Source organism: Tricharina praecox, assembly GCF_024521635.1.
Source record: "Tricharina praecox strain CBS 144465 chromosome Unknown BZA05scaffold_14, whole genome shotgun sequence".
Lineage (NCBI taxonomy): Eukaryota > Fungi > Ascomycota > Pezizomycetes > Pezizales > Pyronemataceae > Tricharina > Tricharina praecox.
Genome location: NW_026250416.1, coordinates 336,945 through 363,412, shown reverse-complemented (window position 1 = coordinate 363,412; position 26,468 = coordinate 336,945). Strand labels below are relative to the sequence as shown.

Sequence of the window (26,468 nt, the reverse complement as noted above, 5' to 3'; positions counted from 1 at the left end):
GTGTTGGTTTCACAGGTGCTCACTCGTCTCTGGAGACCGGCCCGCTCGTCTTCGGAAGAATTAAGTTTGATGCAGTCGTACCGGGTCGAGCATAGCGCTGGATCTCGAGGGCTTCGGTCGGAATACGCCAAACACGTGGATCAAAAACCTCATCCCCTCGCTGTGAAGCCAGGAAGACGATGTTTTTGTTTTAGAGGAAACCCGAAGGTAAAAACCCCGTCCACGGAAGGGCGCATTCTGTCTGTTTGCTCTGCTCTTATCACTGCTGTTGTGCACTGCCTCTTACCACTGCTGTTGTGCTCTGCTCCCTTCAAGTGAAGTGAAGAGGAAAAGGAGGGGAGGAGGGGGGAGGAGGGGGGTTTTTATACTTGGTGCGAGGTTTGCAAGCTAGAGCTTTGACACTAGTGTATTTTGTATTTTGTGTTTTACGCTTTCACGTTGGGGAAACAACGTGTTTCTACTGCCCACTAAATCAAAGTCGACCAAAGGATATCAGATTCGGAGTCGAGTGATTTTCATGATTAGAGTAATCCCGTTAAGCCTACAAGGCTGAAAAATGACAATCAATGGACGGGATAATTCTGAAATTCGATAAAGCATGTAGAATAGTGACTACACCGTCCCCACTCGTTCCTCGATCGTGCTGCGTGGGATACTATCTATTACAGTGGGCAACGGACTGCTACTAATCCAACAGCACCCGTAAACACGGCGGGTTCCAGTAGGCTCTACTACGCTCGCGCTTAATACGTTTCCATTACGAAGTCTTGGGTAAGTTCGGGTTAAGAAAACATATCCAGCCATGGCCGCCTAGTCATCTAGCTAAGCAATTACTCTCTGCTCTGGCACTTGAACATGGCCAAGTACTTCTCGTGGCGTTTTATCGAGGAATTTCGTAGGATGACCTCCACGAATGCTGTCTGATGCCTTTTCTAGTCGAACATTACACCATGTACATTACACACTCGCCAGTGGCAGTGGGGCATCTTTGGGTGCGGTTGTAACTTGTCGAAGCAGGGGTGCTACATCTGGCATCTGCGCAGTACGCACGGACCAAGATTAATTTGGACTCGGCCCTAGTTAATTTAGCTTTCCAAATTTCTCCACCACCGTAACTGCCGCCGATTCCTCAGGACTCTCGTCATATCTTAGGCTTCAATAATCGCCAATCCTCACCGCTATGTCGCGCATATCTCTCTCGGCGTTGCACACGCGATCTCTCACACCTTATCCCGCCGAAGAAGCAGCCTACATCTTCTCCCTCGCGCACACAGGTACCATTCTCGCGGCCTTAACCTCATTTTCCACGCTCCACCTGCTCTCACCATCGACACTCCAATCCACCGGTAGCATATCCACACCAGCATCGCTTCTCTCCTCCTACACGTCGGACACACTCCTCACCGCTGGGCAATCGGGGCAGATAACGCTCCACGACCTCCGCGCGCCCAGCAGCAAACCGACCGTCCTCTCGGCGGCGGCTCCAATCCTCTCGCTCACCTCCTCCACCACCGGCCTAATCGCCGCAGGCACGGAGCTCACCTCATCGACCGCCACCGTCCTCGTCTTTGATCCGCGCAATGGCTCTGCGCCGCTGCGCACGTACGGCGAGGCGCACAACGACGACGTCACGGCGCTGAGTTTCAGCAGCGACTCGTCGCTGCTGGCGTCGGGCGGCACGGATGGCCTGGTCAATATCTTTTCGCTTGCGGCGCCGAAGGGGGCGCAGGGCGAGGGTGATGATGAGGTTGAGGGCGCCCTGAAGAGCGTGCTGAATCATGGCTCCGTCCATAGGTGTGGGTTCTTGCCTGGCGGTGAGCTGTGGGCGCTGAGTCATCATGAGGTGTTGGCGCTCTATGGAGATGCCGGCGAGGGCGAGACATTTGCGCTCGGCGATGTGAGGAGTACCTTGGAGTGTGAGTACGCGGTTAACCTACTGCCCCGAGGCGACGGGGCCTGGGTTGTCGCTGGGAATAAGGAGGGACAGTGGTTGGATCTGAGGCCGGTGAGTAAGACGGGCCGTTGGGAGGAGGGTGGGTATAGGCTGGTCGGGGGACATGGTGCGGAGGTTTGTAGGGATGTGTTGGTTGATATCACGGTGGGTCTTCTTGCTTTCTTGCTTTTACTTGTGGGGAAGGCGGAAATACTAACAGACGTAGACAAATACGATATTCACCGGCGGTGAGGACGGACTGGTCAAGGCATGGCGACCACCGGCAGAGACCACTAGCACGACAGATGTAGAGATGGAGACGGACCAGATGGAAACAAATGAGAAGGAAACAGCTGCAGAGAAAAAGGAGCGAAGGAGATTGAAGAAGGAGAAGAAGGAACGCAAGAAGGAAAAGAAAGATAAGGAGAGCGAGAAGTCGAGGTATAAGCCATATTGAATTGCTACGCTAACAACGGCAACAAGCATGTCAGCAAGCAAATGGTCATAAGTCATCAATCGTGTGATATCAAGAAATCCAAAACATGCTCAACCTCCAGCAATTCAAAACATGCTAAACCTCCAGCAATCCAAAACATGCTCAACGTCCTTCCCCTCCTCCTACTCAAAACAAAAAGTATCCCTGGGTAAGGGGTAAGACGTCACTCGGCTCAGCCGTGCACACCACCCCATCCGCCTCGACCACATAACTCTCCGGGTCCACCTTCATCCTGGGCATGGCATCATTCAGCTTCATGTCCGTCTTGCCCAAGTTCCTACAGCCCTTGACCGCCTCGAGTCTCTTCAACAGGCCATAGTTCTGCACCACTCCGTGGGCCAGCGAGTACTCGCTGACAAAAATCACGCTCGCCGGCGAACATCTCGCTGCAAACATCTCCCTGCCGATGATTGGCTGGACGCTGGGGATGCTAGCATTCGGATCTCCCATCTGCGCATAAGCCACGAAGCCACTCTTGAGCACCAAGTCCGGCTTCGCGCCGAAGTTGGCCGGCGTCCACACAACGAGATCCGCCAGCTTCCCTAGCTCGATCGAGCCAATGATGTGGCTCATGCCGTGTGCGATGGCCGGGTTGACGGTGTATTTCGCGATGTACCGTTGCACACGGAAGTTGTCCGCGCCGGTCCCCTCGTCCTCTGGCAAAGAACCGCGCTGCTGCTTGTTCTTCGATGCGGTCTTCCAGGTGCGCAGAATCACCTCGCCACAGCGGCCCATGGCTTGCGAGTCGGACGACATCATACTGATCGCACCCATATCGTGCAGGACGTCCTCTGCCGCTATCGTTTCCGCGCGGATGCGCGACTCGGCAAACGCGACGTCCTCGGGGATGTTTTTGCTCAGGTGGTGGCAGACCATCAGCATATCGAGGTGCTCGTCCAGAGTATTCATCGTGAACGGCCGGGTTGGGTTCGTCGAGGACGGGAGAACATTGAGGTGTTCAACCACGGAGATGATGTCTGGGGCGTGGCCTCCGCCGGCTCCCTCAGTGTGGTACGTATGGATCGTGCGGCCCTTGAACGCGCCGATGGTCTGCTCGACAAACCCGGACTCGTTGAGGGTATCCGTGTGGATGAGGCATTGGACGTCAAATTCGTCACAGACGCTGAGACATGTGTCGATTGCTGCAGGCGTGGTGCCCCAGTCCTCGTGAAGCTTGAGCCCTACAACGCCGGCCCTGCACTGCTCTTGCAGACCGATCTTTCCCGAGTCGTTGCCTTTGCCGGTGATACCGACGTTGAGAGGGATGGAATCGGTGGCTTGCATCATCCCCCGAATGTAGGTGGCGGAAGGCGTGCATGTCGTCGCGTTGGTACCGGTGCTGGGACCAGTTCCTCCGCCCAGAACCGTTGTGACACCGGAAGATAGAGTCTCCACTGCTTGTTGGGGGCAGATGAAATGGACCTGTAAACCTCGTTAGTGGGTGGGCGTTGCATCTGGATGATTTGTCGGGGACATACATGTGAATCCATCGCTCCATAGGTTATAATCTTTCCCTCGCCCGCAATCACGTCCGTGTTGCTGCCCACAACCATGCCTTGCGTAACTCCGTCCATGATGTCGGGATTTCCCGCCTTCCCAATACCCACGATGTGACCATGCTTCACACCGATATCCGCCTTATAGATGCCGGTATAGTCGACGACCACCGCATTCGTGATGACAAGATCAAGACATTCCGCATCACTTCGTCCACTCGCCTGGCCCATTCCCTCGCGCAGCGTCTTACCACCACCAAATTTGCACTCATCACCATAGATGGTATAATCCTCCTCGATTTTGATCCATAGCTCCGTATCACCCAATCTGACGATGTCCCCAGTGGTGGGTCCAAACATAGTCGCATACGCTGACCGTGCCATCGTGGCAGCCATCACCTGCTCCATGGGGATCACCGGAGCCTCGACATGGGCAAAGCCACCCTGACGCAATCTCGCCACAATCTCTTCGGCCCGGTTCAGGTCCACGACTCCGCTTGCCAGACTATTACCGCCAGCGACAATCTTTCTCCCGCCAATCTCCACCAGCGTCACCGTCTTCGAATCACCGGGCTCGAAGCGCACCGCCGTCCCCGCCGGAATGTTGAGGCGGTAACCATACGCCTGGATGCGATCGAACTCGAGCAGCGGATTGGTCTCGATGAAGTGGTAGTGGCTGCCGATCTGCACGGGCCTGTCGCCCTTGTTCGTTACCCGCAGCTGGCACAGTTTCCTGCCGGCGTTGAGCGTGATCTTGCCCTTCTCCTCGGCCACCACTACTGCACCGGGCTGCCGAGAGGACTCGTATACGTCCGCCTCGGGCAGCGGGAAGTTGTCGTCTGATGGCACCGGTAGGAAGGAGCCGTATAACGCCGCCTCCAAGTTGCCGTCGTCACTGCTGATCGGATCGTGGATGGTCACTAGATACGTCCCGTCTGGGAAGGTGCCCTCGACTTGGATCTCGGTGAGCAACGTGGTGACGGAAGGGAGGACGTGGCGACGCCCGAGCATGGTCTTTCCGTAGGCCTGGAGGGCGGCGACGGAGTGGTTGCCATCGCGGATTAGCTCTTGAAGGTTATTGGCTATCAGGGCCTGTTGGTTCTGGGGTCAGTGTTGTGTCTTGAGCGAGGTAGGAGGGGAGTAGAACTGTGGCTTCAGTCTTGTTCAGCTTTAAGCCCCGCGCAAGTCGCTTTTGGGCAAGGGATCCGACTTGAGATATCACGAGCTTGTCTAACTATAGGTGAAGTTAGTTGATGTGGTTTTCGAAAGATGGGTGAATTGGAATGGCTCACCTCTCGGGGTACTAAATGCATAGCTGTCGTTTCTCGTACAGTTCAATTGACAGTAAGGGGATGCGGACCAGAGAGGACGCGGGGAATGAAAGCGTTGCACGATTCATGGCGGGGTTGATATACTATTATTACTAGATATAGTTATTGGCCAGCCAGCGATAAGACGATTGTCGGGATCTGCCGTGGAGCTGTTTCCGGTCCATCACCACGCATGCGGTTCCTATCAACCGAACGGGTGCTGTAGAGTAACCAGGCCTCAGGTACTCCGCCTCGGGAAGGTTTCTGGTATCAAAGGCGAGCAAGGTGCAGGCATTTCTCATCGCGTAGAACCTGGGTACGTAATTCCGCTTTACCACACGTCCCACAACTTCTCTCCCTCTTTCTCCCCACTTGAACATGTCACCGGCTCTCCCATCACCCCAGATCTCCCGCGCCTGCGGCCACTTGCCCCAAGCGAACGCGAACGCGAATCCCATCTTCTAGCGCAGGCTCTTGACGGCACCGCACCCCCGCACCATGATCAAATCCATCTTCTTCGCCATCTTCCACCCGGACAAGGGACCGCAAGTTCTCCACCAAGTCCCGGACGGGTCGATCACGCCCTCGCCGCCACCTAGCAACGAGCCCCCGCCACTCATCGACTTCGAGCACGTAAGCTCTCACATCATCCCCAAGCAGGAGCTATGCGACCGGCTCGTGACCATCTGCACGAACAAATACCGGCTGCTCGGGTACCCCGTATGCCTTGAAGACCGGCGATACGAGCGGAACGAGTTCATCTTCAATTTTGCGATCGTGCTCGATGAGAATGCGGAGTTCAGCACGTATAAGAGCGTGGTGAGGAAGCTGGCGAAGCTGTTCAAGGCGTTGGAAGAGCAGAGTGGCTGGTTGAGTAATGAGGTTACGAGGGCTGGTGTCTATGCGCTCATCGAGCAAGTGCTCGAGGATTTAAATAATTACTCGGAGTGCATGATCCCGATAAGTGTGTCGCCACTGGGGGGTGTACGATATGGCGGGGAAAAGATGTGGTTCTGATGAATGCTAGACGATTCCAACACGATCAACATCAAGCTCTTCCCCACCTATGCGCCCCCGCCCCCGGTCAAAGCCTGGCACGTGCCCGTCTCGACGGTCCAGCTAGAGTTGCTAATGGATGCGACCTGGGATCTGACAATGCAAAAGATCGTCCCTCACATTGACGGCATCAACAGCGTGCGACGGATCGGGGAGCTGGCCGACGCTGATTACAATCTCACCAAGAAGGCCATCTCCCACCTCCTCTACTATGGCTGCATAACTCTCGTCGACATCTTCGCATTTTCCGCCATCTACGCAGTCACAGCGGACATCTCGTCGCTCCTCGCCGACCCGCAAATGCAGGAGGAATGCATCAACTACATCCGCTCATCAGACTCAGCAAAGATCGCATTCGAAGATGTGTTCACGCTGTACTGCTCGCTGAGCCAGGGCGTCACGCTGAAGAAATGGCTCATGGAGAACTTCCAGAAGATGCGCGCGATCGACATGCGGCGGTTCATCGGCTTCGGCGTGGTAAAAGGCATCATCTATAGAGTGCATAAGTACCCGGTCGCGGCGACGGCCGCCGCTTCCTCGCAGGTGCCAGGGAAACTCGCCGGAATGCTGAAGGGTGGGAACTCGTTTGATGAGATTTGTACCGAGCTCCAGGTCGGTGAGAAGGGGGTCATGGATATGCTCGAGGGGCGCGATGATGTGCAAATCGTGCACAGATGAGCGGGACGGGAGCGGGAGCACTGTGTATTGCTGCATTTCAGGCGTTGGCGGAGTAGACATCAATTGATATTGGATTTCAACACTGTAGACATTCGCACCCGTAATTGCCAAGCCGCGTAACCTTACTGTTCCCCCATGCTTCCCCCATGCCCATCCCTCATCCCCGCGACAATCATGGCCACCCCACCGAACCCCTCCCCGACGCCCGACCTCTCCACAACCGCAACAACCGATGGCGATACACCGGCGGATCCTCTCGCGGAAGGCCTGCAAGCCCTGCTGAACCCGAGTATCCGCACCACGGCGCAAAAGCTGTCAAACGTCTACCTCGCGCAGCAAGAGCTGTCGGGCGAACTCGAGCGCCTGGTCTCTCGTATGCTCACCCAGCTTTCTCGCGCTACCTATATACCTACCTCCGCCGCCGCTAATGGAAATAGAGCTGCAGAGGTACCTCGACACAACTGAGCCCCCGGTGCTAAGGGCTACAGTGTTGAAGCTCGCGGACATGAGGAAGCGGCTGGTCGGCGTCAATAGTAATCCCCCCCTCCCCCTCCCCTTTACCCCACCTACCTCCCCACCTCCATAGCTAATGCAACACCTCTAGCTGCACTACACGCTCTACAAACCCGCATAAACCGCGTGTATCTACAGCTCAGCCGGCAGCGAATTCCTGGGGGATTTTAGTCACGCACATATTGCTAGCACGCATGCAGGTGGTGGTTGTGGACTGTTGTGGTTGTGGTGGGGAAAGATGGGTATTATTCGTCGCTCAAAAAAAGACAAATCCATCTCCCTCCTTCGCCTCTCATCGCAGTGGTAGAAATAACAGAAACCAACCAGTCCCACGTGAAACTTCCTGATCCCATCACGCTCCCCGTCCCAGACCGACAAGAAACAAACAAACAAAGAAATCATAGCAGTAGTGTATAGGTAGGCGTGTTCGTTACGGTCGTTATTCGTTTCGGCTACGTGCGTGCGGTGTTTATCTGAAGCAGTTCAATCTGCGGGAGAGTTAGTTAGCATTAAGATCTAGTCGGAAGGCTGGGAGGCTGGAAGGATCGAGGAGGGAGGAAGACGAACCCGCAGAACGAAAACCGGACGTGAGGTCGCACACCGTGCTTATTCGCCGAAAGACCGAAGCCGAAGCGGCGGCCGCCAAAGTGCTTGGAGTAGTTGAGGGGCATTTTGCGAGGTGTGTTGTGTTCTTGTTTGGTTTGGTTGATGGTGTTTGGTTGGTGGTGTGGTGTGGTGTTTAAGTATGAGTGTGGTGGGTTGGGATGGAGGAGGAGGAAGAAAGAGGAATGAGAAGGCGGGAGATCAGCGCTCCTTTTGAATGCGAGGTGGTGTGTGGTGTGTGGTGTGTGGTGTGTGGTGTGTGGTGTGTGGTGCTGGTGCTGGTGGCAGGTGGTGGCAGGTGGCTGGCTGTCTGGCCGCTTCTCTCTCTCTGGTCTGTTGTTGAGATTGGCGAAGAGCTGCTGACGTGTGCGATTGGCTGCGCTGGGGCTGTGCAAGGATGGTTCGAGATGCTGCCAGCATGCCACTGGCCAGTGGCCACTGGAGTCTGGCCAGCCACTTCAGCCACGCGACGGCGAGTGCTAAATATAGATGTAACTTGGCGGCCAATCATCAACGAAGTCTGGAGTCTGGACGCTGGGAACTTGAAGGTCGCGACGTTTCAGGTACGGCCACTTCTACGGCTTTGGTCTTTATCTGAGGCAGGTGTTTCAAGCTACCATTCAACAATATTGATATGCATGCAGGCGGCAGTCGAGGGGGATTAAGGTTATATGGACACAGATGCCCAGCGTGTATCATAAATCGACGTCTTCTGAAGAACTGCCAGTAACTGGCTTGAGACGGAGGGTCGAATAGCCATGATTGGAGATATTTCTCTGACAACCCACTCTGGTCGGCCCCGCCGAGCGCTAATAGTAGAGAGTCGGCGCCACATCGCTCCCGAGAATGATCGCACCAGAGTCCGAGGAATCATAGGGAATTGTTGGCTTGTGGCTGTCGGAAGTTGGCGTACCTGTCAGCATATGCACTTGCCGCAACCGCAGGAGCATAGGTACATGGGGCAAGTTGAACCCATCGTTCCCAAGCATGTTGCTCGGCCTATGCTTCGTCACCGGCACGTTCCGAGAACGAGTGGATGTAGGTAGTATGTACGGCAGAAGTCCAGACACGAGTATTTTCTTCGGCGCATTGCTACCGTATTGAATGGTCTTCTTCTCGACCCACCGACTGGCGGAGCTCACTCGTGTCTCACCTTCAACTCTCTAGGACCCGAGTCCTGATACGGTACGGAAGACTTCAGTATCCACTCTGTCTTGCCGGGTCGAAGACAGTGCTGGCTCTATACTACCTACAGTAAATCATCGAGCTCCAGTCGGAATACACCAAACACGTGGATCAAAAACCTCATCCCCTCGCTATGAAGCTAGGAAGATAATGTTTTTGTTTTAGAGGAAACCCGAAGGTAAAAACCCCGTCCACGGAAGGGCGCATTCTGTCTGTTTGCTCTGCTCTTACCACTGCTGTTGTGCACTGCTTCTTGCCACTGCTGTTGTGCACTGCTCCCTTCAAGAAGTAAAGTGAAGAGGAAAAGGAGGGAAGGAGTGGGGAGGAGGGGACTTTTTATACTTGGTGCATGGCTTCCAAGTTGGAACTTCGACACTAGTGTATTTAGCATTTTGTGTTTGATGCTTTAACGTTGGGGACAAACGTGTTGCGAGAGAATTCACGCAATCTAATTCGTTTCTACCACCCAGCAGATCACAACCGGTCAGAAAGTACCTAAGCCGCCAGCGACACGCGCGAAATTCTGTTCCCGTCTCTCTCCCAGACGCGTGCCTGTCACAAGTGTTCACTCGCTGCCGGCGACCGATTGATTGATTGATTGATTCTTCATACAGCATGGATGGTTCACCCATAGTCTAGATACCTAGGCTGCATGCGAAATAAACTGAAGATCTCTCTCTCTCTCTTTCATACAGCATGGTGCTCGGAAGGAATCGTCGTCTCGGGGCTTGCGTAGCAATTAAGGCCGAGGCCGACGAATAGCAGCGAAGATATTGGATCAAAGTTGGGGTTGGCAAAATGCCAGTCATCATAGATCGATATGGTACTATGCGTAAAGCGCTGAGCTCTCCCCCTGGAATTCACTCTCCTCCCCGTCTTCGCCATATCGCCTGCTGAGCAGGCTCTCCTAGAGTAACAAATCGATGGTGCTGTGTGGGGGAAGCGATGTCGCCGGCGACCGGCCAGCTCGCCTTCCACGGAAAGAATTAAGTTTGATACAATCGTGCCGGGTCGAACTGGCTGTGTGGGGAATCTCGAGTGCCTCAGCCGGAATACGCCAGATACGTGGATCAAAAACCTCATCCCCTCGCTATGAAGCCAGGAAGACAATGTTTTTGGTTTCAGAGGAAACCCGCAGGTAAAACCCCGTCCACGGAAGGGCGCATTCTGTCAGTTTGCTCTGCTCTTGCCACTGCTGTTGTGCACTGCTCCCTTCAACAAGTGAAGTGAAGAGTAGAAGGAGGGGAAGAGGGGTGTTTTTATACTGGGTTCGGGGTTTGCAAGTTGGAGCTGACACTAGTGTATTTTGTATTTTGGGTTTGATGCTTTAACGTTTGGGGAAAACGTGTTGCAAGAGCATTCACGCACACTACTATAATTCCTTTCCACCGCCCACCGGATCACACCCGGCCAGAAATACGTAAGCCGGCAGCGACACCTACGTGATTATGTTCATGTGATTCGTGCTTATCACAGGTGCTCACTCGTTGTCGGTGATAAGCCAGTTCCATACTTATACTGACCACACAGCGATCGGAGGATGCTCTACTATCCAACTTCCATGGCTGCAACTAGATATTCTGGAACTTGGGTTCAGCGTTGCGACGGGTCGATATCGCGCCTGTGCTTGTGTGGTATTGCTATCAAATATCCTTACAGAACTCTATCACTACCGTTCATTTTACCCCCCAAAGTTCGATGGAACCGTCTATCACCACCACAAATAGCTCATTCCCACCGTGATAATCTCCCTTCGCGGCCGCCACGATGGATTCGATGATTTGTGGTTATGGTGTTCAATAATCGGTAGCAGTTCCATCATCATTGCATTTCGGATCCTCCTTAGCGGCCACCACAGTGTATTCGATAATCTCGATTGGGATGGTGAGTTGACAGTAGCAGCTCCATCACCTCCTTGCAACTCCTATTCATCACCGCCGCAACTAGAACCGATTCGGTGATCTCGATGTCGGGTTGGGTTGAGAGTAGCAGCTCCATCATCTCCTTGCCTTTCAGATTCTCCGCAGCGGCCACCGCAACGGACTCGGTAATCACGACGTCGGGGTAATTGACAGCAGCAGCTCCATGATCTCTACGCTTCCCTCATTTCTCACCGCTTCCTCCATGGTGGACTCGGTAATGTCGATTCCGGTGGACAGCAGCAGCTCCATAACCATCCCACCAGACGAAGTCTCTGCTGCCGCCTCTACAATAGACTCCGAGATTCCGATTTCTGGGTTGATGGACAGAAACAGTTTCATCAACTCCTTCGCGCAACTCATGTTTCCAGCTGTGGCCTCCAGAACGAGCTCAGTGACTTGACGTCCCAACCCGGCGTCAAGAACTGCCTACACAACCGCGACTGAACCCAACTCCGCAACAGCTGTCAGGGCATCTGTATGACCACGATTAGCAGCGCAGATGTCGGCACCCTATTGCGGTAGCACTGCTACCACAAGGTCCTTCCCATGTCTCATCGCCGCCAACAGTGGGTTGTCGCCCTCCATGATGGCCTTCCCAGCATTGATATCAGCGCCGTTCGCTATCAGCAACCTAACGGTTCGTTCGTGTCACCGGTAGCTCGCCACAAACAATAATGTGCCGCCGACTTCGTTTTCGCTGTTGATATCAAACTTGTCCCATTCCCAAATTTCCGGAAACTCTTCGCCGAATCGATAGTAGGATGCTGCAAACAGTGAGTTCAAAGGTTCCGACCGAAAATGCCCCTGCACGCTGTAGGGGAGTCCCACGCCATTCGCTACCCAGTTGGTGTATGCTGTGGTAGCTTGATTTGGGCTCCCTAGGAAGCTTCTGAGAAGGTCAAGAATTCCTCTATGCTTCCTACAACGTCGGTCGACATGGTACCCCCAGTTGATCGAGGAATATAGGAAGAAGCTCTCGTTGATGTTGGACTCGTCGACCAGTCCATCGCATTCGGTGAGAGCCGAGAGGCATGCCTCCGCAGCCATATGGTTGGCTCTCTCGTTGTCGAATCGGTTCCTTTTCAAATACTCTCGAACCTACAGATGGGCCAATCTCATGACATTTGATTGGCTATCCAACGTAACGAGGCCATGGCAGATATCCAATAGAGCTTTCGGGTCTGCACCGCCGGGTCTCGGAAGTTTTGCCACCCAGCCTGTGGCCATCGACCACATTTCAGGCGAGAGTGGGTTGGGTGAACATATGATCCACATGAGCGCAATCTCTGCAATTTCAGGATTCCGGCCCGGTTCGGAGAGAATGGTGGCGTAGATGTCGGAATATGTTTTCTCGAGGTCCGACGGTAGCTTCCCCAGCTTTTCGACCACATCGCATTCGGACTTCATCTCGCAAAGATACCTAAGCTGAAGATTGACCCGCAGAAACCTATGCAGAAAGCGTCAGGGAATTGAATTTCAGAAGCGGTGCAAGAGGAACTATTCTTCCGGAACCAAGCAATTAGGACTGATTGGGTTCGGCAGTACTCACGTTCCATGAGCTTCAGCTAGAAGCGCATTTACGACCCGTTGTTCCAGTTCACCACTAACACTGCTGCGCAATAACCGCCCCTTTCGAATAGCATCCGCCACCCCTCGACGAGTAAATCTTTCGAGATCATCCTTATTGCCGGTCGTCTGTATGTAGACATTCGGTAAGCCCTCCAATTCACAAGCCATGTCAATATCATCTCTGCTGGAGACAAACTTTGACCAAGCTTTTCGCGGAGGTGATGATGGTCTTCAGTGCTTCCAGTAATATGCTGCGCTTCTGGTGATGAATTTCGTCCAAGGCTTCGACGATGATTGTCGTCTGGGAATGTTTCCCACTGAGCGACAGAAGAAGGCTACAGCACTTTTGGAACCCAAGAGGCTCCACCGGAAATCCATCCTACTGCCATTTGTCGTATTCATTCACGATCTTGTAGGGAAGTCCCACTGAAAGTTGTTTCATCATTGCCCGAAGAATGGCAGTCGGATCTCGGCGCTCGGGCTCGCTCCTATTGCAGTAGAAATAATCGACTTGCTCCTTCAGGGATCGCAAGTTCTCAATAACTTTGCACCTAGTACATCATCGCTTCAAGTCAATGTCAAGTGAAGAGAAAGATAAGAAGAAGAAAAAACCGGCTGGAGACCCACGTGAGTTTCGTTTTACCTCCACCGGCTAATCGATAGGTCAGAGGCCGTTTACTAGCATGTAATAAGTGGAACAAGCGGAGCTTACGGATCCCATGCAACCAGAGTATCTCCGAAGCGCTCGAGGCGCGCCATTCCTGAAATTGCTTGCTATTGAGCAGCCATTTCCCCGTGTCCTTCATGAGATCTTCCGCTGAAAATTGATGTGCTTTCGATATTCAATTCGGGATATCCATGCAAGTATTTCTCGTCGTTTTGTGTCTAATAGAACGGTATCAGAGATAGGTAGCTCTCTAACAGCTGTGTATGTACATAGTAAGGATTGGTTATAACCTTGCAATTCATCGTACACGGACGTCATAGTCGAATCTATCCCCCTGATCGGTGTGTTGAGTTCTTCGATCATGGCCATCCGCTTCGAGTGCTCGCTGCTTCGGACTGTGGTCGCATAAGCGTATTGAATTTACATATTTTCAGCCGGATAGGCAGAGTACTACACATCCGTCATATTGCCGGTAAACTCACCTTGTGCTTCCGTGGTCATTATTTCTTTCCGCAGCGATGACTCTTGTCCGTTGATAGATTCAAGCAACAAAAACAGCCCCTCATGGCCCGATCTTGAGGAAAGGAAGCCAGCTTGCAACGTTAGCACAGTACAGACTCGGAGAGCCTGGAACCTAGGAGCTTACCGGCTGAGTTGTGAAGCAAGTACGTCTTCGAAAGGGCCAGGAACTCCAGAACATCAGAGTAAAGCAGAACGATGCTCTTCTCAACGGCGCCATGATTAGGTGATTTTGGGTTGGTTGTCAGATAGATTTCTTCGTAAACCACGCACCGCACGACCACCTTCGCAATCATTTCGATATCAACAAGGATTCCTCCATATTCTCTCCACAGCTGGCAGCCATCTGTATTGCCGTCAGAGTAGTTCACAGCCGGCATTGAAATGGGAAAGAAATCTGCAGTAGAGATCGCACTGCCTCCCACGGAAGCGCTGCACGGACCGGGTCATACCGGCCGACGATGTCTCCAATATTTTTGAATATGTCAATCCAGGTGCGTAGCTTGTCCGCTACATCACGGATAATGATATCCTTGCCGGCAAAGGTAAACTTTTTCCACCGGCTATTCCGGCAGACGTCCCTGCTCATCTCTACCGTTTCCAGAAGGTTTGCCAAGTAATCCTGCCGGCCAGAATCATCGGGCGGGGACAACTGCTCTCTGTCTTCCTTGGAAACTTCCGTGAACGCTTTCTCCCACAGTGAAACCGGAAGCTCCTTGCGGGACACCGGCCCGGCCGATGGAGACACACTTGAGGAAGCCGCATGTACCGGCAATGAGGCTACATCTGAAGATGGCCCGCAAGCCGCTGCCTCTGCCGATGAAGGGACAGTTGAGGTGGGTTGAAGCGCCGCTGGCGCTACTGATGAATGCGCATCTGAAGGAGCTCCGGAAACTGCGGGCTCCGCTGCCGACGAAGATGCATCCGAACAACGCGCGCATTGCTGGTGCACTCGGTCAGCAACAGTCCAAGTGATTTTCTCGGGACTGGAACTACTGCTTACTAGACACACGCTTCCATCGGTCGAAGATAGCAGGGCTACGGCGCGGACTGCGACATTCGAGTCCGGCTGCTGTGAGTCATCCGCGGCTACAATCGTGCCGGAAACCGTAGCAACCGGCCGAAGTTGATCTCTTTCTACGGGGAAGGCTCCCGAGGGAGGGACGTCCACATGACTACAGCCGTGCTCCCGGGGATGTGGAAGGGTGGGCGCGGAACTAGTTGCGCTGGCAACTAGACCTGGAGATGGAGATGGCGATCTCGAACGGGATTTCCCAGGTTTCTGGGTCTTCTAGTCCGGGTTCGTGCCTGAATCCATTGTTGTTGTCCGTAGTAGGTCCGCCACGATATTGAGGGAGAAGTAGCTATGTAATGACCTCAAAATGTTGCTTGGGATACGAGTTCGGTCGAAGCTACCAAGGTCACAGTGAAGGTTCACAGTGGAGAAAGGCCTCAGTATTACTGTGAGTGGTTTAGAGCATTGAGGGGTAACCCATGCAACGCAGAGCCGCTGTGCAAATATTGATTACTCTACATACTCGAGAGAATATGCGGTGGTTCTCACAGAAAGATGTTGGGTACGTACTCTAGATTGCCAGGATATGGGCACACACGTGACCGCAAGCAAGCAAGTCTGAGCGCAGCACTTTTCCGCCCTCTCATTCATCGTGTGGAGCCTAAGCCTAACTATCATGAATAGCGATGAATACGCTCCTCCAAGTCTTGTGGTATGTCCTGGTCTGTGCGATCGGAACGCAGCATGATACGTACCCAAGTGAAGCCGAGCTCGTTCAGCTTGCTTCAAGATCTGGTCGGATCCAGGGGCGAAGGAGCACCGATGGTGTGGCAGAGCGAGAGGAGGACCTGTCGGCGGGAGAAAACGAATGTGGTTAGTATTGGGCATTAAAGTTGGTGGGAATTAACGTTGGCGGCCATGGCGGGGTCGACCGAGTAGGTCCAGCGGGGTTGTCTTCTTCGTCGTCTTCTTCTTCTTCTCTCTTGATCATCATCTACTGAATAGACAATCAACCTTTATCTCCTCTTTCTTCTGTGTGTGCTCTCCTCTCGACCAGATGCCGGCCTTGAGAGGTGTTGGCAAAGGAGTCGTCTGCAAAAGTGGTGAGCGCACTCACCCAGGAAGAACTACGGGCGGTACCCAACTAGGAGAAAACGGTAGATTCTCCTGCCTTTCTCGAGGAGGTGAAGGCGAGGAGCGTGCACGGGGGGGAGGGCACTCTTAGATTGAACGGCTGAGAGATGACCGCAAAGACTCTCGGCTTCGCTTTCCGGTGTCAGATCTCTGACAACTAATCTCGCACCATCTGTCCTCGCTATTCTCGCCGTTTTCCTTCTTATTACCATGACGATCCGCCTTTCGATTAAAACGTCGAGATCGCGAGACCACCAGGCGCCTTCCGATCTGGCTCAGAGTCTGATCCCGTCCGTGTTGCCGTCCGTGTTGCAAGCCGTACTAGAAAAGCACTCTCTGGTCTCACCAAAGAGCCGCCGGCGGCCGCTCACAAGTCGCTTCCGGATCATTGGTATACACAGCAACGACCCTAATCCCCATCACTGCGGAAGCAGAAGCTGTCGTACCGCATGTGACGTTTGTTCTGCCGGCTCGAGGCAAGATTGAACTACGAATCGACCGACAGCTCTAGGAGGGGGGACATGCATGTGACAGATCGAGCGGGCTTTACGAGAGGATTCAAACAAACTAGAAATCTGGTCTGCTGCTGCTGCGGAGCCCGCGACGCCACGAGCAGAAAGGAGGGAATCCTACCCTACAGAGCTTCCAGAGCCGTTGGGACGTATGTACACACACAACTTCACCGACGCCAGTAGCTGACGTACAAACCGTGGACAGATGGAGTGAAATGAAGGGAGCTCGGAGAGGATACCGTGGGAGTGGGCCAAAATTCGGGTGACGTTGGGTGAGCTGAAAGAGTGATGCTACTGGCAGCTACCTATGCGAGCTGTCCGCCTAGTAACCGAATGAACATGGCGCATCACTCGTATTTCTCGCGGTGTTAGCCCGCCCTAACTGCCAAGGCGCTATCACGGCGCATGTAGTGGCGGACCAAATGCGGCAGATTTGGGGGGGCCATGACCTGGCCGATAACTAACAACCTACTCACTCATATAGGTAGCTAATAGTGCCGCTGCGCAAAGCGAAGCGAGTCGTGGCGTCGTCCATCATTGAGTCTAACCGTCGGTCGCAATCGAGGGGGGCCATATCAGTGAGGGCCATGTGCATTGGGAATTCGGATCGAGAAAGCTGAAGCCCATCAATAACGGTTGTTCGCCTGGGGAAATACCGGGAACCGGCCGGGGCTCGCGATCGGGGGACCGAGCGGCGGGGGGGAGAGGGAGGGGGGAGGGGAAAGGGGCCGGGGAGGGATCAGGAATAAGAGCGCACAGCGCCTCACTCGCTCGGCTGCCCCAACCAGCCCAAGGATGATGCCTGTGTGAGCAAAAGCGGCTTGCGACGCCGCGTCTGTCCGGCCTGCGACTGTGCGGCACAGGTGGTTGGTTTAGACGAGGTCCGGTCCGGAGGTCTCAGCCTTTCAGGCGTCGGCAATTACCTTCCATCTATCCAACCCCCAGACGCCGTTCGTTTCGTCGACTCGCGGTAATCCACATCGGCGAGGCTACATGGCTAGCTCCACCACTGACCTGTTTCAGGTGAAGCGGCCGGTTGCCCCCCCAGCAGCCCAGCCCAAGCCCAAGCCCCAGCCCCAGACCGGCCCCCGGAAGAACCCCCCGATCAAGGGTCCGCTTTTCGGCGCGAGCGAGCGAGTGGCGCCGCCGCCGCCTTAGTCGGAATGTAGACAAGACGTTTTGTTTACGGAGCACACACGATATACCGTGTGTTATAGGATACCTTGTCGCGATTGCGGACGTTGGACTTGGCCCATTCATACTACTGGCTGACTCGGGTGGCAGTGCGCGGAAGCCGACCTGCTGAGGCGTTTCGGCCGCCGCAGCCATCATACATCGGTGAAGCCGTACATACCGGTACATACTTGGTATTCATGTACCAAGGAGGGAGTGATAGCAGAGACACCCACCACCATCACCTCCACCACCCATCCCCGAGTGGATAGAGCAGTTAGCAACTACGCCATGCAGGGACATGTTTGACTCTTTCTACTCGCCTCTACGACAAGACCACGTCTCTACCATACCAAACTACGAGATTAGGTACATACATACATACATGATACCGGTAATCATCGGTCGGCATGGCACCACACAAAATGCCTCACGGGGGAGGGATCCGATTGAAGCCTTACCGCCTCAGTTAACGTTGACCCTAAGTTGTTGGAATGGTCTGTTGTGGGCAGATATATATGTAGTGTACATATGCTACCTACATACCTGTGCTAGGTAAGTGCTGCTACTAGGTATGTTGAACACAGCAGATGCTCTCGCTCGCTGGCGGTCTGGCTGGCTGGCTAACTGGCTGTCAGTCTGGAGCCGAGCTCTGCCCTGCCCTGTCCTGTGGCTACATGCTACTAGCAGGCTAGCCGTCGCTAAGCTGTAGGCAGGCAGAAACTAACTAACTGACTAGCAGGTGTGGTCGATCTCCGGACAGCACAGCGCATGCATCGCATCGCGGAGAGCTGGTGGTTGATTGACCGAATCCAGTCGCAACATCACATAGCTACCTACGGCCAAAACACCCAGCGAATGGAATGGTGGCCGACACGGGGCCATCGTCGTCGTCTGTTTAAGGCAACGGACGGCGAGACATACAGACAGACAGACAGGTTTATTCCGATGATCTGACCTGCGAGGCCCCCCTCTGAGACGGGATGGGGGCGGGCTGGCGGCCGCGGCAGCGGGGGAGAGCCATGGAACGGTGTGGGGTCCGAGCGAGGCCCTACCAAACACCTACAGACCTACCCAAGGTACTCTACTCTACATACTCACCCCTGGTTAGAGAGAGTCGACTGGAGTGGAGAGGGGTATGTATGGTGGTTAGTTACAACGATACGTTAGGTAGCTGCACTGAAAAGCAGAGTGAGTATCTCACATGAGCACACATACACGTACGCAGACGCACACGCACACGCACGGCCAATCTCCCTTGCACTTCAAGTTCAAGTCTTCAAGCTCAACGGCACCACTGCAGGATCGATGGCGCGCTTCTGACTGGCCGGTCGACTTTCGTTAGAGCATTTGATACCGTATGGCGTGGTCATCTCCAGCTGCAAGCCCGCAGTTCGTCTCTCTCGCATTTGCCACTGGCTTTCCGACTGGGGTGGAACGCACGCAGCTGATAAGTTCGGGGGATGTGCAGCGCGCGTGAGCTAGCAAGGGCGCCCAACGCATGTTTTGGCGAATCAAACGTTCGTCTGATCACTCCGGCGATCTGCCTACCCAGGTAGAGGTAGTTGGAGATAGGTAGGGTGGTTACTCTAATAGTTACTCGTGCAGTAGTGCGGGGAGGCGCCACAAACGGCGATTTTTTGAGTCAGACACAACACTGACAGACCGGCAGAAGGGCGAGAGAGAGAAAGAGAGAACGAGAGGAAGTGAAACGTCTTTTAGGCTGAAGTGGCAGCCATCGTGGGGAAGACGTCGATGGTTATTGTTGTTGTTGATGATGGAGGCACCGCACCGAGACATACTCAAGTACCAAGGTAAGTTACCTCTTACTTGGTTACTAACTAGTACCTAGTGCGAGTGAGGAAATGTGACGCGGCCCGTTTTTTTGTCGGGCTTGGCGGGTGCTTATCTCCGGTGGCAACGGCACGGGGATGCCGAGCTCACAGAAGCTGAATGGACTCTGTCTCCGCAGGCTTGCAATTGGATTCGGTTGGATCCGAGTTGCCAACCAACAGCCCATGCAAAGGACGACTTACATGGCCGGAGGGCGGCAAACAAACATGCAAAAAACGGAGACCACGCTAGGGGCCTAATGGAGTAAGATCCCTACTATGATATACGCCCGGTCCTGCCCTGTCCTGTCTCCAGTGTCCATCGATCGGCTTGAGTTGACTATCGTGTGTCATGAGATGTGTTCGCGACGGCGGTTCTGTGACCTGCAGCGGTACGGTTTGATCAGGCACTGCATAACTACCCGGTCGAGGGCCAGTGAGCCGATCCAGGCATTACGTCGCAGAGAGGCAGAGGGATGGCCCAAGTACGGTAAGTATGCTTCCCATCCATATCGTGTCGTCGTTCGTTGTTCGTTCGTTATTCGTCGTCGGCGGCGGCGGACGGGTGAAACTGTATGATACACACCTAGCATAGACAGACATCAACACCCCGCACGATACCTAGGTTACATACCTGGTAGTGCATGCAGGACAGCCAAGATTCCGCTCCGGTCCGCAGCTGTTGTCGATACATACATGCATCGATATATCTCGAACGGGCCATGACGCAGGAGGAAGAAGAAGCCAAGAGCGAAAGAAGGAAAAAACGCGGACGGTAGATATCGGTTCGCGGAGATGCACTTCGCGGGGGGGGGGGAGGGATGGGGGCCTGTCCGGGCTGTCGACCCTGGTCTTCCCTACCCCCCTGGACGGCGGATGAAGACGAATAACTCGAACGGATCTTCATAGACATTGGGATTTAGGTACCTATGTCACTCAATTCACGGATTGTTGTTGCTATTGCTGTTGTGTTGTCGTCGTTGTTGTTGTGTTGCGTATATGTATAATATGTACAAGACTACAAGGCATCACTGACGATTCAACGATTTATTAAATGATTCCGAGCCATCTAGGTTCAGGGAAGCTTCAGTGGTTTCCCCGAGGCGCCGTCGATTAGTTACCTACCAACTAGCAGTATGTACCTACAGCTTGCGCGGAGAGGCTGATCACCACCACCACCACCACCACCACCAACCAGGCGGACAACCCCCCCGCCGCAATCCCTGGACATGACGGCGTTTAGACAATTGACGGGAGCCTCCCACACGCCCTATAGCGTATGTATGAATGTATGCTACCTATTCCAGAGTATAGTATGTAGATTGTTGATCGGAAGCAGGGATCACATCCAAAGTCAGGTCATGAATAAGGCTTCCTTCGATGGCAGTTTGCATGATTGTTACACCGTAACTAACTACGGGACGTTGGATCTTGTGAAACCGCCCCTCCCCTTCCCTCCGCATCTAGTACTATACTGTACTATACTGGGCTGCTATTCGATCGACTCGTCTCGACAGGACAGTGCAATCTTTCGCGTTCGTTAGGCCGGCCACGCTCCACAGATGGGAGGGGCGAGCAGCGCCGCCGTCTTCATTCACGGACGACACGAGACGAGACGAAGTGTTGGACAACCAACAAGCAACAATCAATGCTCGTACGGTTTCAGGAGTAACAACAAACTCGGCGGGCGCCCCGCCCCGCGACGTCGAAACGAAACGTCGACACTTTGAGCTTGAAAGCCGGGTGAAGCTTGCCAGAGTAGGTAGTGGTTATCGCTAATCATCCTCGTATGTAAATACATGCACATACACACATCACATACACAGGTACACATATAGATCGGGATGAATCGGTCCTTCCACCCACCGAACAGCGGACAGTGGAAACCATTATCGATTTATCCGTCCGAGAGAGAGGAGGAGAAAAATGTGCCTCATCCATCCATCCATCATGGCCCTTCCTTCCAAGTTCCAGACTCCAGTGCATACCTCATACATACCTGGTATATAGATTTCGGCGAAGATAGGGGAGTGAGGATAGGATGGGATGGGCGAGTCAATGTCAATCAACCGCCCATTGCCATTGCCATTGCCAAGTTCCAACCACAATCCGAGCTAAGCTTGCCCGTCCATCCATCAATCCATCCAATCGTCGGCCATGAGTGTCATTGCGAGCTCACTCACTCACCCCAAGTTCCAACAGCAGAAAGTGCAATATGACATTAAACATACGCGGAGGCCCGCCCGGCGGCGCCGCGCCGCGTCTCTCTCGTCCGCGACCCGCGCTCATTTCGAACTGCAAGTTAGGTTTGCAACAGCTATTTCCCGATTGCTCGTTTTTCAGGCGTCTGTCGTGAGTTTCGTGGCCCTTTGCTTTGCAAACGGCGATCCTCCGCCAGCTGCCGAAAATGAAACGGGAGAGCGAGCGAGCGAGAAAGAAAGAAAGAAAGAAAGTGCCTCGGCGGCGGCAATTGTTCGTAGTTACCGTACCTGCTCTAGAGTAGAGTAGAGTATCTACAGTACCGTAGGGCACGTTATGGATCATACATAGCAAAGCGCGGCCAGCACCAGCACCACCACCACCACCACTACCAGCACCACCATGATCCATCTGCACAGCAATTGCCGAACCAAAATAAAGAAAAGAAAAAGAAAAGAAGAAAAGAAATCTTCAGCGCAACATGCAGATCCTATGTAACGAACTACTCTACCCCGCTTCCAATGTATGTGTGTATGTACTGTAGAGTGAGTACTGTAGAGTACCTACCGTACAATACGTACGTGTGTCCTTGCATGGCCGCCGACTGCACAGTCTGCACAGGTCTGCTCTGCACTGAAAAACAACTGCACGGAAACGGACCAGTGGTAGCCGCAACCTGCCAATTCCTCTTCTTGATCGGGAAGGCATCTAACGGGGCGAAAGCGTTAGAGTAGAGTGCGTGGAAGTCGGTCGGTCGGTCGTTCGAAGGGGATGTCGAATAGAGTACATTCTACCGTACCGTATGTACTCTTTTTTCTCTGTCGCTTTCTCTGGGCAATATTGCTCAAGTGAGAATGATTAAGAGCCCGAGAGAGAGAACGGAATGGAACAGGGCGATCGATCGGGCCAATCACGCGAGGCGGGACTCGGGAGAGCATAGATACATATACTCTAAGTAAGAAGTACTTACTTGGTTAACTACAGTCAGACGGATGGACGGACGGTAGATGATGGTGATAATGATGATGCTGGACAGATGGTCGACATCCTCTTCGCTGTCTCTTCGATTCACTTCGAATCCATCCATCATCCATCTATGTACCTATTCGTTCACCATCCATCCACGCTCGGGTCATTCATTCTTCGTTAATATATCTACCGGGCCTTTCGCCGAGCATCCATCCATCACCACGCGCCCTCGCATCGTTATGAACCGCAGTAGTCAATCAAACATACGCGGCCCAACCCCCAACCCCCAACCCCCATCCCCCATCCCCCCACACCACACCAACAGCTGAACCACCACCACCACCACCACCACCACCACCACCCCCGCGCGCCGCACGCCTGGAGCTGCAGACGCTGCAGACGCGCAAATTCACGAATCCGCTTTTAGCCGCGTTGGTATTGACGCGGCCCCAGGGATTATCATGCGCGGGTCAGCGCGGGCGGTCTCCGCTTCTCTAATCCAGCCCCACACATCATCACTACCATCATCACCAAGCTGCCGTGAAACACCAGAACGCACCATTCTCACCTACCTACCACGTAGGCTCCCTCCCTCTCCCTCCCTCTCTCTCTATCTACATCTCTCTGCCTCCCTCGCCGCCTCGCGAGAACGCATATACACACATATAGCCGAGTAAACAGGTATGCATGAGGAATGTAGGTGGGTACTCTAACCTGCCCCACCTACTCTACCTACTCTACCGTACTCTATTTACTCTACAGTAGAACAACAACTTACGAAAAACAATACACACATACACACATCACACACACACATCTATCCATCTATCCATCTATCCATCTATCCTTCCACACATCTAGCCATTCACACATACTCGCATCCATACAGCCATACAGCCATCCACCTCACGCCCGTAGAGTACTGGATTATCAGCTGATTTTGACTCATGCATGCAGCCCATTAGTTTGCAGCAGTTTGCAGCAGTTTGCAGCAGTTTTGGTGTGCAGTTTGCAGGACGCTGGGCCACTCCCACTCCCACTTCCCCCCCCTCCCCTCCTTCATTCCCTCCACCCACTACCGCAATCGAATTCGGATTCGAATTCACGAATAGGAATGTGTGAAGCTGTGCGAAGGATAACGGAGAAAAAGAAAAAGAAAACAAAAAAAGAAGGAAGAAAACCTTGCTTGCCTGCCCTCTCGCTCGTCGGAGAAGCAGGCAATTGTCAATCCGATCGCGCTCTCTGGCAATCCGATCGCGCTCGCTGGCTGGCTGGATCGCGCTGGCGTGCGATGAACCAAACGAACGTTTCCTCTCTCCCCCCGCCGAGTCGCGTGAATCGCATACCGCATACCGTAGGTAGCCCCACGTCGGCACGCACGCACGCAGGAGATCGATACGATACGTAACCGCCGTCCCCCCCCCCCCCCCCCACCACCACCGCCCACCACCAACCTGCTCCGTGAACGCTCAGACTCCGCGCAGGTGAGGGAAAATGGCAAAGAGAATGGCTACTTCTTGGTAGAGTAGTAGAGTAGTAGAGTGAGTACATGAGCCAGTGTCGCACCAATATATGCCAGCCAGCCAGCCAGGTGCCAGCGAGCACCGCCGGGCAGAGGCCGGAGGTCGGAGGTCGGAGGTCGGAGTGATGAGATTGATGGAGTGATGGAGTGATGGCTAGCATAAGTACTCAAGCAAGTACCTACATGTACCGTATATGTACCGTATATGTACGAAGTATGTGCGATGTGTGTGTGCGATGTGTATGTGCGATATGTAGCTACCGGAGCGGAGGCAGGTATGCTATGTAGGCAGGGTAGGAGGAGTGAGGGAGGGAGGGCGGTAGGGAGGGAATGGCCACGTCGAGCAGGATGGCGTCAGCGTCCGCCGTCAGCGTCCCCCCGACCCCATCCCCGTGTCCGTCCGCGTCCCCCCCTCTCGTTCCCGCACGGCGCACACCACACACCGCACACCGCACACCGCACACCGCACACCGCACACCGCACACCGCACACCGCACACCGCACAAAAGCCAATCGATCGCGTCTAGTTAATGTCGCGGGTATTTGTGAGGAGAGCAGAGGAGAGGAGAGGAGAGGATGTGAGCCACTAACTAGAGTAGATACCGGTACTCTAGACTCTGGAGTAGAGTAGAGTTGGTCGAAACCTTCGATCCGGATTAAGCACTCTAGAGTAACAAAGTTAAGTAGTAGCACGTGGCGAACAAGGGTTTCGTGAATAGGAACACTGCGACCGGTTTTTCTTCTATATTTACTAACAGTTCGCCGTACTCCAAAAAAAAGTCCATCTAATGATTCCAAACAAAAAATAAAGAATAAATAAAATAGAAAGCATGTAAATGAAATTCCCAAAGAATGCTGCGCACATGATTTGAAAAAAGCCAAAGCGGTGTTTTCATTTGAATCCCTCTGCATTTTCCGCAGCTCCTCATACCAGCCAACGTCCCCCGTAACCCCCCTCCCCTCCCCTCCCCTTCCCACCTGCCCCATAACCGAACCGGCAGGCTCCGAGAGCGAACGTGAAGGAATGTAGAGCACGGTACTGAAAGAACAAGGAAACCCCTCCTGGAGAAACCAACAAATGAGAAACTCTAGCCCTGGTTTCTAACCTGCGCCAAATCCCTCAATCTTTAAGTAAGGACCGGATCACATGGACAGAGTTCGAAAGTGTACCGACTGGCCGACTGGCAGGGGACAGGTGTTGCGAGCGACAAGAGGAGGCAAGGAAAGAAGCGGACGGAGAAGAAGAACAAGCGGAAGAAAAACGAGTGGAAGAGAAAGAAGAAGAAGAAGAAGGAGAAGAAGAAGAAGAAGAGAAGAGGAAGACCAATCGTCGGCGATGTATGTTCGGAAACCGAATCCGAACCTTGAACATTTCAATTTCCTGTCCGTGACATACGCCCATGCACATCAGAGTCTTCCGCTTGAAAAATCGGGGTATTGTTTGAACGTTGCGTGTATTACGCAAAATGAAGAAGAAAAAAAGAGGCCGAATCAGTGATGAGCTCCGCTGCCAAAATACTCCAGATAAAAAAAATAAAAAAAGCCAATTGCAAACTGTATAATCCCTGGAGATACGATGCAGATGTTAGACCGGTATTTCCAATGCGGAATGGTTACAAGTGCAAGCAAAAAAGAAAAGAAAGGGAAAGAAAGCTGAGCTCACCAAAACTCCAGGCGCCATTTTGAAATCTCCCCCCCTCCCCTCCCCTCCCCCCTACAACGCTCTCCTTTCTCCCCTCTCCTCGTCCTCCACCACGACCCCGTGATATCGAATTGGGGGGTCTTCACGATTTGCTGGTGACAGCAATCTCGCAGGCGTCGCACTCGTATTCTTGGTCGACCTCTTTTTCTTTATACACGTTGCATTTTGCTTTTTGCGATCGTGCCTGTGCGCACGTAACCGTGGAGATGGTGTAGTGGCCGCAAGTGAAGAGGTGTGTGTATCGTGTGCACATTGTGCTTGTGGGACAGCCGTGTGGCGTATGGGTGGAATGAAATGGGTTGTGGATGTGATGTAGTTATGTGGTAGTCGATGTGATGTGTGTGGTTCTGAATTGACGTTGCAGCTTTCTTCGTTTTTCCGTGCCGGCTAGCCTCTTGCGGTATCGCAGGACGATGTATCGAGGAAGGGGGGTGGTGGGTTGTTATAAGGCTGTTATGGATGT

The 26,468-nt window shown here is 53.5% G+C and overlaps 5 protein-coding genes across 5 annotated transcripts; 3 read left to right on the top strand and 2 right to left on the bottom strand.

Annotated features, from left to right (window-relative positions):
- Nucleotides 1-1,053: 1,053 nt before the first annotated feature.
- On the top strand, nucleotides 1,054-2,390 carry BZA05DRAFT_374371 (WD40-repeat-containing domain protein; the record flags this gene model as incomplete). Its single annotated transcript, XM_051481760.1, has 2 exons — nucleotides 1,054-2,098; nucleotides 2,160-2,390. Exons 1-2 carry the CDS (start codon nucleotides 1,181-1,183, stop codon nucleotides 2,388-2,390), a joined length of 1,149 nt encoding a protein of 382 aa, XP_051338896.1. The 5' UTR covers nucleotides 1,054-1,180.
- A 165-nt stretch (nucleotides 2,391-2,555) lies between these two features.
- Nucleotides 2,556-5,238, bottom strand: BZA05DRAFT_338459 (putative urease; the record flags this gene model as incomplete). The annotated part of the gene is made up of 4 exons (XM_051480890.1): nucleotides 2,556-3,851; nucleotides 3,908-5,017; nucleotides 5,073-5,159; nucleotides 5,218-5,238. 4 exons carry the CDS (start codon nucleotides 5,236-5,238, stop codon nucleotides 2,556-2,558), a joined length of 2,514 nt encoding a protein of 837 aa, XP_051338895.1.
- Nucleotides 5,239-5,312: 74 nt separating this feature from the next.
- BZA05DRAFT_399960 (nitrogen permease regulator 2) lies at nucleotides 5,313-7,054 on the top strand. Its single transcript, XM_051483850.1, has 2 exons — nucleotides 5,313-6,199; nucleotides 6,263-7,054. Exons 1-2 carry the CDS (start codon nucleotides 5,734-5,736, stop codon nucleotides 6,967-6,969), a joined length of 1,173 nt encoding a protein of 390 aa, XP_051338894.1. The 5' UTR covers nucleotides 5,313-5,733; the 3' UTR covers nucleotides 6,970-7,054.
- Nucleotides 7,055-7,138: 84 nt separating this feature from the next.
- Nucleotides 7,139-7,730, top strand: BZA05DRAFT_399958 (uncharacterized protein). Its single transcript, XM_051483849.1, has 3 exons — nucleotides 7,139-7,342; nucleotides 7,407-7,502; nucleotides 7,574-7,730. Exons 1-3 carry the CDS (start codon nucleotides 7,144-7,146, stop codon nucleotides 7,651-7,653), a joined length of 375 nt encoding a protein of 124 aa, XP_051338893.1. The 5' UTR covers nucleotides 7,139-7,143; the 3' UTR covers nucleotides 7,654-7,730.
- Nucleotides 7,731-11,321: 3,591 nt separating this feature from the next.
- On the bottom strand, nucleotides 11,322-14,888 carry BZA05DRAFT_419195 (uncharacterized protein; the record flags this gene model as incomplete). The annotated part of the gene is made up of 15 exons (XM_051485567.1): nucleotides 11,322-11,618; nucleotides 11,724-11,823; nucleotides 11,863-11,956; nucleotides 12,116-12,249; nucleotides 12,295-12,639; nucleotides 12,742-12,887; nucleotides 12,958-13,078; nucleotides 13,145-13,312; nucleotides 13,389-13,413; nucleotides 13,474-13,578; nucleotides 13,719-13,823; nucleotides 13,911-13,952; nucleotides 14,075-14,293; nucleotides 14,386-14,569; nucleotides 14,646-14,888. 15 exons carry the CDS (start codon nucleotides 14,886-14,888, stop codon nucleotides 11,322-11,324), a joined length of 2,328 nt encoding a protein of 775 aa, XP_051338892.1.
- Between the last annotated feature and the right edge of the window lie 11,580 nt (nucleotides 14,889-26,468).